This window comes from Protomyctophum bolini, assembly GCF_963924005.1.
Source record: "Protomyctophum bolini genome assembly, chromosome: 3".
Classification (NCBI taxonomy): Eukaryota; Metazoa; Chordata; class Actinopteri; order Myctophiformes; family Myctophidae; genus Protomyctophum; species Protomyctophum bolini.
Genome location: NC_137864.1, coordinates 31,289,071 through 31,300,962, shown reverse-complemented (window position 1 = coordinate 31,300,962; position 11,892 = coordinate 31,289,071). Strand labels below are relative to the sequence as shown.

Genomic DNA, 11,892 nt, shown 5'->3' with positions numbered 1-11,892 from the left:
TAAGTGATGTAGGCTAGCTGAAATAGCCCGCTGCCCACCTGTTCGAATGTTCGATTTTTATCAAATCACTCTTTTGTGCAAACATCTGCTCCAGACCAGGATAGATTATAAATTGTTGATAGACTGTAGGCTACAGTGCTCTTCTTCATCCCTGACCACACACACACACACAGACAAATTGCCCTCGGTATAATTTCCTTGTTAGTTTCAATTGTTTTGCCACCTGTTAACAGATCCAGCACAGAGGAGAGGTCTCGGTGCATTGCGCCCAACCAAGCACGTAGGCCTACACATTTAACTAACTCATCTACTGGTAGATTGACAATTTGACATACCAGATAAACGTGCATATATAATATATAGTCTGGGAGGTTGGTTGGCAGATGAAGCTGCAGTTGTTACAACAGTGTTTCTTCATTTCCTTCTGTTGTGACTTTCACAGTTCTCAATACAACATGTGCAAGGGTTTGGCTTCTCTGCCTTCTTCATGCCCAGAGAAGTGTGTATTATGGGTTTTTAGTACGTTTTTAAAGTTTTAAACAATTAACTGTTTCTCGTTTATCTATGTTAATTAATTGTGATTTTATGTTTTTTTTTTCAGAGCAAAGGGGATGCGAGTGAAGTTAAGTCACCTTGCTGAAAAACAGGAGTGGACACATCACAGACACCAATGGATTCACCACAGACACCACAAGTAAGCTTGCTGGAAGATCCATTTTTGACACCGATTTGATATATATTTTTGGCTGTGTAGCTGCCATCTGACTATAACATATTCTCACTGCTACATGGCTCTTTTTCTATCAGGTCTTATAAGACAAAGTCCTTCAGGATCTTGAACATTTCTCTTTGAAAATAGCTTCCTTTTTTATTTGTAGGCTCATTCCCGCCTGTATTAGTGATGCTATAGTGGTGCTATTGCTATTTAAAAAAGAATTTGCATGGTTGGTAGCCTATTAGTGAAAGTCAAACCTGCCAACAAGGGCCTATGTTGCTCAGTCTGACAGCTTGCAACAAAATTCAGCAAAATCAGTAGATCAAAGTTGTCATCTTAATAAAATTGACTCATTATCTCCACACTGTTTGATTGAATAGTTCATTAGACAGAAATGTACAAACAGCAAGAGTACAGTCAAACACACCAAAAAAGGTTGCGCTCTTGTTTCCATTTAGGCACTGTGCAATCAATTCATAGACATTATTTTGTTCTTGTGTTGGTCTTCCCTGCTTGCCCCATCCCTCCACCTCCGGTCTAGGTGGTCTACAGATATTCCGTGGTTTCCTACACTCAGAGTTCAGTGAGGAGAACCTAGAATTCTGGCTGGCATGCGAGGACTACAGGGTTTCCCCCTCACATCTGCAGAGGGCCAAGGCCAGCAGCATTTACAGCCAGTTCATCAACCCACAAGACTCTGCTAGGTATGATGGATTCTCTGGCAGTGGACACCTTCAACGATGCACAGCATAGGATCTACAGTACACTTTAATGGCCAAAGACTCCTTCCCTCGTTTCCAACGCTCCTCTCACTGCATGGAAGTGTGACAGGATGGTCTGAATTAACCTATAGCCAACTACGCCACCTGGGGAGTTGCGCCCCAAAAGATATTTACTAGAATATAATACTGAACATCCGGAGCACTGAATAACTCCCCAACACAGATTCGTTATGCAATGGATAAAGGGCAGGCAGAAACGTGGTTACAAAGGTACAAAAATGGTTTAATTTAGCAATTCATTCATTACACATTTCAGCAATAATATTAAGAATGGATAAAAGGTAGGATTATGACAACAATGAGGTTCAGATGTAATGCTTGTATTCCAGTCCACACTTCATAGTGGAATATATTAAAATCATATCACTCCCCGGTAGTGATACTAGAGTGTCTATACTAGATACTAGAGTGTTCATCATGCCTGATGAACCTTCCAATACATCATAAACACAACTAAATAATAATAATATAAATCAAGCAATACTGGCGACCCCCTGGTGGCCTATACAGCCAGTGGTTGTGTGGTCGATTCCCGACCGGGCCGTTGTGGAAGGAGTGGGGAGGGACTGTGTGGAACGGGGAAGCTTGTGGATATTCCCCATAAATAATCCCCAGCAAAGCAGCAGGTGTGGTGCTGGCCCTAAAAGCACAAACGGCCATGTTAAACTAACACTTAAGACTACAATTCACAGAGGCAAGAACAGTGAGAGCTCAATGGAACCTACCACTTTAATGAGGGACAATTAATGCGCACCGACGTAGTGCCTCACGCAGCGGAAGCTGGCAGGGAAAACAACTGGAACAACAACAGCCCATGTTTACATTCCCGTGGTGTCAAATACCCCAAATGAAATACTGCATTGATTGATTGATTGAAATCTTTATTAACAGTTTGCAGAATTACAGTACATTTCAAGCACAAACTCAATACAAAGACTGTTAACTGTGAGTGGACGACCCAATTAAGCCTTACACTTGTTTACAACAGGGTCCACATTGTTCAATTCATCAAAACATTTAGAGACAAACAAATAGACACTTCTATGTAGTTAAAGAACAGAACAGGAATTCATCATATAGGAAGCGAAAAGGGAAAAAAAGTATATATACAGTGAGGGGAACAGGGGGATAAAATAAAAGAAAACGAAAGACAGAGTGTAGGGCGCCTGCACACAACACCATGCGTTGATGCCATGTGTGCATATGTGCAGGCACCCAACACCACGTCCATACAAAAACATAGTACAATCCATAGTACAAAGACAGAGTGTAGGGCGCCTGCACACAACACCATGCGTTGATGCCATGTGTGCATATGTGCAGGCACCCAACACCACGTCCATACAAAAACATAGTACAATCCAGATACAAATTCAGCTTTTACAGAGGCCAGTTTCGAATTGCAGCCATCCGTAGGTGCCCTTTGAGAGCAGTTTTGAAGGAGCCAAGGGATTCACATGTCTTAATGACTGTTGGTAGGGCGTTCCACATTTTGGTCGCATAGGAGCGAAAAGAATTTAGTCCCTTGTTTGTGCCGAATCTGGGTTGTACATGGTTTGTTGCACTCCCTCTGGTGTTGTGGGTGTGGACTTCGTTTACATTAAGGAAGTATTTAGACAGGTACATGGGTATCTTGGTGGTGTATCTAATCTTGTGGACCAGACCCATTGCAAGATGCTGTACTCTGTCGTCGACCCTAAGCCATCCCAGCCTGTCAAAGTGGGCAGGGGTGAGGTGGGTTCGGGGGGTGAGGCCAAGTAGGAGCCTGACCAGTTTGTTTTGGGAGGTCTGGAGCCTTGTTTTAAGGGCCTTTGAGGTGCTGTGGTACCAGGAGGTGGATGCATAGTCAAAGAAACCTTGTACAAGGGCTCCTGTTAAGGTCTTCAAGGTGTTTTTGTCGACCAGTGAGGAGATCCTGTAGAGGAATCTTGTTCTTTGATTGACTTTTTTGATTACGTTGGTGGCCATCTTATCACCGGAGAGATTGGCCTCCAGGATGGAACCTAGGTAGGTAATTTGATCCTTCCGTGTGATAATATCATCACCAACTCTAACCAAGAAGCCATCTGCCTTTTTGAGATTACTATTTGATCCGAAGAGAATGGATTCAGTTTTTCCCAGGTGTAAGGATAGTTTGTTATCAGCGAGCCAGGTGCAGATTCTACCGAGTTCAGAGCTGAGGGTCTTTTCAACCTGCAGTTTGTTCCTGTCCGAGACCAGCAGTGCTGAGTCGTCTGCGAACAGGAACAAGTTGCAGTCACAAGCTGAAGTCATGTCGTTTACATATATTAGGAACAGTAAAGGCCCTAGTATGCTTCCTTGTGGGACGCCACAGCTCACTGGGAGGGGGGGGGGACAGTGTTCCGTTCACTTCCACCATCTGTTCTCTCCCCTCCAGGTAGGATTGCATCCAGCTCACTGATGTGCTATCAAAACCAATAGCTTTAAGCTTGTTAACCAGTATGGAGTGGTTCACGGTGTCAAAAGCCTTTTGGAGGTCCAGCATGACCATGCCGCAGTATTTTCCAGCATCCACCTCGTGTTTGATGTGGTCGCTCAAATAGAGAAGGCATGTGTCAGTGGAGTGGGATGTTCTGAAACCAGATTGGAACTCGTACAACAATTTATTAGTGGCAAGATACTTTTCAACCTGTTCATAGACTATTTTTTCCATCACTTTCGAGATGGAGCTTAGAATAGAAATAGGGCGGTAGTTGCCGGGTTCTAATTTGCTCCCTTTTTTGTACAGGGGGGTTACTTTGGCCAGTTTAAAATCTCTGGGGACCTGTCCTTGTTTGATGGAGAGGTTAACTATGTGGGTGATGACTGGAGCTATGGAAATGGCTGAGTCTCTGAGAAATTTGGAGGGAATATTGTCATGGCCAGTGGCCTTGTGGGGTTGGAGGGCACTCAGTTTCTTAAGTACCTCCTCAGTTGTTACCATTGTCATTTTAAAATCATCTTTACAAACACCTAGGTTTTTGTAGAAGCCTTTGATGTGCTCTACACCAAAACGCCCAGAGTGGGAGGGCAGTTTGTTAACCAGCATTGTTGCAATGTTTGTAAAGAAGATGTTCAAGTGATTGGCTACATCAACCTTGTCAGTGATGAGGGTGTTATTTGATTTGATGTTTATGTTAGTAAACCTGGTTTTAAGTTTCTGACCACAGCCTAGTTGGTTGTTTAGTAGCTTCCAGAGCTCCCGAGGATTGTTTTTGATTTCCTCGGCTTTATCATTGATAAAGTTACTTTTGGCTGATTTGGTCATGGCAATTACACCGTTTCTTAGCTTGTTACATTGGGTTTTAAGGATGCACAGTTTGGTTTGGAGATCACTGTCGAAGCGCTTAGCTAGCTTGGACTTGCATTTAAGAAGTTCAGAGCATTTGTTGTCTCTGGCTTTCATTGCAGTCAGTATGTCCGAATTCATCCATGGCTCCGAGCGGGTTTTGACCCTGATGGTTCTCAGAGGAGCCATGTTGTTTAGTACTGTTGTAAATTTGGTTTTAAAGCCAAGCCATGCTTCTTCGACTAGTGAGCTCCTGAGCACATCGGACCAATCCAGTCTCTCCAGTTCTAGGTTAAAGGCCTCACTAGAGTAGGTTTTGAGGTCCCTAGATATGACTGTTTTGTGACAGTCAAATTTTAGTTTCTGTATTTTGCGGGTACAGAAAATCATAAAATGATCACTGAGCCCACATACAATAACCCCTTTCTTGGAGATTCTGGATTTGTCCGAGGTCAGAATGAGATCAATGACAGTTTGAGTAGAATCACACACTCTTGTGGGTTGGGTAATTAGCTGGCTGAAACCATGCAGATCACAGAGCCGACTAAACGATTTAAACACAGGCACTTCCTTACGATGCATGTCCGTATTCCAGTCGCCAATCAGGATTTTCTCTACAGATTCCTCCCCAGCTAAGCACCCCTCAAGAATATCATAGAACCCGTGCTGATCAGGCGGTCTATAGACGGTGCCAACTAGTACTGATTTAGCATTTTTGAAAATTAATTCAACCCACAAAGTTTCAATTTCATCATGCTGTAATTCAGTACGAGTAACATATTCAGTGTCTTTGTGAATATACATGCACACGCCACCACCATGCCTGTTTCTGTCGTTCCTAATGACAGTATAGTTTTCTATTTCTATCTCTGGGTCCTTAGTGGACTCGTCAAGCTTAGTTTCAGAAAAACACAGGATGTTTGCCTTACCGTTTTGAAATAGATGTCTGATCTCTGCCAGTTTGCGACTCAGGCTATTCACATTCAAATGAAACAGATGAAGGCCGTTGGTTTCGACGATTGTGTTAATTTCGTCGGTGTTGAAATAGTCTGAGGTGTGAATGTGGATGGGCGGTGGAATTTCCGTGGCTGAGGTGTGAGTGGGGAGGGGCGGTGGAATGTCAATGCCATTGTCCTCAGTAGGCCTGGATTGACTGTGCATGTCAGGACATGTCCTGCACATGTCAGGACATGTCCTGCACATGTCAATGCCATTGTCCTCAGTAGTCCTGGATTGACTGGGGGTGTGGGGGAGGGGGGGGTGTTCCTCGGTTTCGATCACAGCCGGGTTGGTTTCAGCAAGCATAACGCCCGCGGTGAAATAAGGGGGTCCGCTGGCGTTGGTTGTATGCTGTGGGGGAGAGGCTGGAGAGCGTTCCCAGGCTGATCTTGGAGTTGCGTCCGTGGTCAAGTCCATGGAGGCGGCGCTCTGGAAGCCGTGGCGCGTTGCGATGGAAACGGCTGTGGCTTGCGGAAGTACCTCTTGCTGTAGGAGCAGTCTCGCTTGTGAGACCGCTTGTGATCGTGTAACCGGTCCAGGATTGAAATGAATGTCTCCCGATAGCAACAGGCATAAAATAATCACAGTTCTGCAGAGGAGGATAAACCACGTACCTGGGTGGCGTGGTGAAGCTACACCGCACACCCAGCACAAGACTCCAACAGGAGTGAGTGCCTGCAGAGCGTAGCCCAAAGCTAAAGAGACAAGCGGTCATAGTCAAGTTCATGGTCAAACAATCAAATGCCAGATATCGGTTAAACAATAAGATACATACCTGCACCAATATGCGCAACCCCACGCTGTAGCCCGACGGGCCAGCAAGTTAGGTATCAACTGTGTGGACACACCAGCTCAACCAGCAAGGTGTGGCAGCCACAAACCAGCAGCAGAGACAACCAGCTGACTAGCAAAGGAACCGCACTGCCTTTATAATGTTACCAATCAGCCCACTAATAAGTGGGCGGAGAATAGCTGTGACTCTGATCCATCCACCAACAAGGATGGGAGATGGGCCGTGTCATTGCACGTCCATCCTGCCACAGAAGCAACCAAGGCCTTATTATAACTTACAAGAAATATCAACATAACCATTTATTATCATAGATATGCATTATAAGTTATTATGAAAGTGTATTACTTGACATTTTGATTGTGCTTTATAATCTGTGTATCAAGTAGATTGTAAGTATTGTTTTATACAATATATGGTAGAATTGTTCTTGGGCAATGTAAACAGACAAACAGTATTGCATGCTCTAAAGTTGTCTGGAAAAAAAGACACTATAGTACTCTACAATTTACAATTACAAATTTGATCCAGAGCAACTTATACAAAGTGCAAGATCAGAGAATAAGTGGCATGAACCAAACTGTGTCAATTGTCAAGTGCAAATAAAATAATTGGACTGCTACAAAATAATTATAGACCTACTGGTATCCGGAAGGCTGACCTGAAAGCACGCTCACCCCCATTTGTTCTGTGGACCAGTGGTTCTTGTATTTGTTTTGAGGATAAGGTCAGAAATACGCTTAGGGTTAGGCATAGTTTTACTGAGGATAAGTTTAGGAATAAGGCTATATTGGCAGTTTTACTGAGGATATGTTCAGGAATAAGGTTAGGTTTAGGCATAGTTTACTTGGGTTACCTTCCGGAATACCATGTGAATACAGCCGGATTTTCCCTAGGGCAACTGTTTTGGGGGCGAGCCTCCGTCATTGACATCAGTGACACAAAAATACCATTATCACCCGTCATAATAGCTGATAGACATACTGAAACAGTGAGTATGTGGAAAATGTTCATACTGGGCCCATTGCTGCATGGTCCTGATGACGGTTCTATGCACTGAAACAGTCGAATGGGGTGCAACGAGTTTTCAGACTACTGCAAAAAAGAAAATAAATCGGTAGTCGAGGGAGAAGAGTATAGGGCCCTGCTGCCTTTTTTTTTTACTTTGTAAAGTGGCTATTTGAAACATTTAAAATGTTCATTATAATTTTCAATATAGTAAAAGATTCCTAAAATGTTTAGGCATAGGCATAGGCAGCGTGTCATAATGAAAGGAGGGACAGACATTCTGCGTTAGCTGTGCAGGAAGGATTGCGGTTATCGCTCAAAATTTGGAAGCAGAGGGGTGCCATGCCCTTAATTGCCTTGTAGGTCGTCCGCTTGTGTTTTAAAATCAGATACAGGCAAACAGAAGCCAACAAATGGAACCCAAATGGGAGAAGTCGTGAAGATTTTGGAGGTCATCTAATTCAGAAAGTGTTCACAGAAAAGTTTAACATTATTAATGTGGTTATTCTAATTACAATTTAATTATAAAGCTTTGAACTTCATAACTTGTAATATTTAAAACTTAAAAAATAAATACCTCATTAAAAGGGATGTATTGGCTTAAACTTAATTTATAATTTTTGGTACAGAAATTCATAGTGAAAATAACTGATATTGTCTATTGATCGCATGTTATTTTCACTGAGTGATACCAATGGGTGAGTAACATTATGACCAAAGTGGTTGAAAACTGTTGTTTTGTTATGTGGCCAGTCACAGAGCATCAGGCCTGGTCCTTGACCGACAGCGACGACGACCGTGAGACATACAGCAAAAGATCAACACAATTGATATAAAAGGAGGATTAACCGGAAATAATAGTTATGCAGGCTACACATACCTGCAAACACAAAATAAAAAACACAAACTCCATATTCATTTCACTTTTGTATTTGGTCATTTTCTGTACATGGTTTTCATACAAAAAATACAAATGTTGATAGAATGCCACCAAAGTGAAACTAAGCTCTTCCGAGGTAGTCACTGAGGTGCACTCCTGCAAGGTGAAAGCAACAACCAGTCCATAAGGTTTGATCGGCCAAGTGGTGCCCTCTGGTGAAGTGGAATCATCTCACAGTCCAAGGCTACACTTAATTGAAAGAAAGACAAAGCCTGTCGCTGTCCGTCAATGAACTTAAAAGGGCCAGAACTTCCAGAAGTCCTATACTCATTTTTGTTTTTGTAGTTTGTTTTCCGGTCCAGGTTCAAAACCACATGGGCTAGAGTTAGGCTCATCTTACAGTACATTGAGTAAGTAACGCAGCAGCCAATACAATTAATAATGGTGGGTATGATACATTTAGATGTGCCAAGCATTGACAATCAAAATTCCTCTTTGTAATGTTTGACAATGAAGGGAAATTTTACATCATCTTGTCCCTTAAACATTAAATGCCATTAACAATAAAGATAATTTGTTTGTTTGTTTTACATCACCTAATCAACATGAGTTAAGACTTTAATATATTAGCACCCCTCACTTCACATGGGTGTGATTTTTTAATACCATTCTACTTATGTCTGCTTGGTGAGCAGTCTGTGTATCTAATCTATTTGGAGCTGGTAGCTGGACGGGGGCCTCCAGGGGGGCCCGTTTTTTCTGGGCCTTTGAGTACACTGAGGCGCTTATGGAGGCTGGAGCTGGACTTCTGAATGATCTCATGCTCAATGTTTTTCCTGATCGCTACTTCCAGGACCTTGAAGGAAGAACAGAGGTGGACATGTTAATGAGGAGTCATCCAGTCTGATTAACATTAGTTCTCAAACCTTTCTGACTGAATCACTTTGCCTCACTATCTTACCTTCTTCAGTTTCTGTGACTGGATCACTTGTGTCTTTTTAGGTGCAATTTTCCTCCCTGTTGAGTAGAAGCACAAATTGGATCAGTCGTGTGATACATTATCCGTGGACACAAACCTAGGAGAATGCTGACAAATGGACATCAGCAGGTGGGTCCTGTGAGTTACATACCGGGCGCAGTCTATGGTTACTTATGGCCCCTACACACTGTACGAGTTTTAAAGTTGTCGGCGAGTCATCAGATCGTTATGTATTTCACACTACAGGAGTCTTTTTGAGTGGTGCAACCACTCCAAGGAAGGTCCGTGTTGTTCACTCATGTATGACTATGTGACGTTCACCTATGTATGAGCACGAGTATGACTATATACCACTGACACGGGTGTGATTTTTTAAATTCCAATTCATTTTGACTCACGCAAGTGTAGGATGCCGTGATACAAGCGTTAGACCGACACAGACAGCCTTCTCTCTGATCCATCATCCGTGCATGCCACACACACAGGAATAGCCAGGCTACACAACGAAATGTTTTTGACAGGCAGCATGTAGCCTACGTGGACTGCAGCGGATATTTTAATCTATGTTTGACCGATTTGGTCGCTTTGATTCTTCTTTTCCTTCCTTGTTTATTGACACCTCATTGTACCGCCTATCTGGCTAGCTAGTGGCGCTATAGCTATGACAGAGCAGATCAGAGGCAGGAATGTAGCCGGCACAAGCCAACCCCGCAGCGGGAGGCGGTACAATAAACGGTAAAGCGACCAAATCGGTCAAATTAAAATACTTAACGGCTTCCACGCCACAGGAGATAATCGCAGCGGTATGTATAGGTACTTATAGTTTACACATTCAGAATAACTCAAACGAAAAGAAGCCGTCAAAGAGCGCAGACGCGACATATGCGACGATATTTATGTCGTACAGGGACCCCAGGGGGTTCCGAGAGGGGCTAGGGCTCTATGAGCTGGCAAGTAAACTAACTTGGACTGCTTAAAATGAAAGAAAACTTTTAATGAGTTAGCAGTAAGCACGTTTCGGTCAAAGACCTACCACACGTTCTTAAACATTTATTTTATTGCGCTGCAAGTGAAGACAGTGTACGGTGTTATTCTTTTAGTTACCACTTACAAAAAAGCAAATTAAAGCAACTCGACAATGAGCCGTAATGCTACGAGTACTACCCAGGGTATTACTCTGGGTAGTACTACCGATGCTACGACCACACACGTACTATTTATTGCTGTTGTCTTAATGGGAAGAGGTTTCTTTTTTTAATCATTGTCATTTAATACATTACCTCCTTTCCTGGGTCCCTTCGCTTTGTTTTGTGTGGGGTTCTTTGATGCCCCAGGCTGCGATTTGAACTTCTGTTTACCTTGCGCCATGTTTATTTGGAAGTGCGTGCATGCGGGGGGCTTAGAGTATACTCTAAGGCGGGGGGGCATGCATGCCTGGGATGACCTTTGTTCCTTTGACCCGGATACAGATCGTCTTCATCTAAACGCTCTCTGTAACGCTGGGGCCACCATCAGGACAGAAATAGGAACTGATACATTCGGTAATTTTGAGATAAAGTCAGGTAAAATAAGTAGGAAATGGTGGAACTGGTAAAATAAAGAGAATAGTCGACAGATAATGTTAAGGTTTTGGTTTGAATGCCTCTTAGATCGAAGGTTGGAGTCTGACAGGTTAGTCAGGTCTTTCTTGACTAATTAAGGATTTGAACCAAGTCGTGAAGTTAAGGAGGTAGATTTAGAATTGAGTTACCTTTGCAAGTTTATTTTCCGACAAGATGATTCTGGCTGAGTGTAGCCTTATAAAGAAGGGAGAATGACGTAATGGTTAGTTCGACGTTACGTCATCCTTAACAGATAAAGGGGACACGTAACACTATTACAATTCTGACTGAATCAATCCACCTTGGGAGAAATAAAGACAATTTGGATCACAGTGGCTTTATTCCCTCTTTATTGTACTGTGAAAGAGAAATCTCTTGATTCATGACTGCACTTTACAGCATTATATTCATATACATGTATATAAAAACATCCAGTTTTGAACTATCTCCACGTTACAAAACTAAACCAGATTAAATGATTATCAAGAAGAACATACTTGCACTTAAAGAGGCCCTCTGAACAACACTCCTTCCAAGGTCACAGTAATCAATGGCTAGAACACAAGCAGGTGGGTTGGGTCAGATATGTGGGTAGAAAGCTTTACAGTCTATGGTAGAAAGTGACAACGAGCACCAATCATTTTGGGGTCTCATTATTAGCCATTTATTGTAGGCTACCCTTTAAGTTTAAGGGGAAGTTGGCAGAACACCATTAGTAATAATGTAATTAATTACACTTAGCTACACCAAAGCCTAATGGGCAATACAATTGTTTAAAAATAATGTGTTGTGAAACTTGTGATTGTGACTTGTCTTACTTTGTCAATCTAGCCGAGTTTGACTCAGACA

At 42.7% G+C, this 11,892-nt stretch overlaps 1 protein-coding gene across 1 annotated transcript; it reads right to left on the bottom strand.

Annotated features, from left to right (window-relative positions):
* Positions 1-8,497: 8,497 nt before the first annotated feature.
* cUnh19orf53 (chromosome Un C19orf53 homolog) lies at positions 8,498-10,868 on the bottom strand. The gene is made up of 3 exons (XM_080759673.1): positions 10,723-10,868; positions 9,425-9,480; positions 8,498-9,319 (listed from the first exon to the last, which is right to left on the bottom strand). The coding sequence occupies exons 1-3, from the start codon at positions 10,808-10,810 to the stop codon at positions 9,173-9,175; spliced, it is 291 nt and encodes a 96-aa protein (XP_080615799.1). The 5' UTR covers positions 10,811-10,868; the 3' UTR covers positions 8,498-9,172.
* Positions 10,869-11,892: the final 1,024 nt, after the last annotated feature.

Bases quoted from the DNA above. Each gene is read 5' to 3' on its own strand.
- cUnh19orf53 (XM_080759673.1), bottom strand. From the start codon at position 10,810: ATGGCGCAAGGTAAACAGAAGTTCAAATCGCAGCCTGGGGCATCAAAG. The intron at 9,481-10,722 runs GTAATGTATTAA...TCTACTCAACAG, and splicing joins GAAGGGACCCAGGAAAGGAG to GGAGGAAAATTGCACCTAAA. The intron at 9,320-9,424 runs GTAAGATAGTGA...TCTTCCTTCAAG, and splicing joins AGTCACAGAAACTGAAGAAG to GTCCTGGAAGTAGCGATCAG.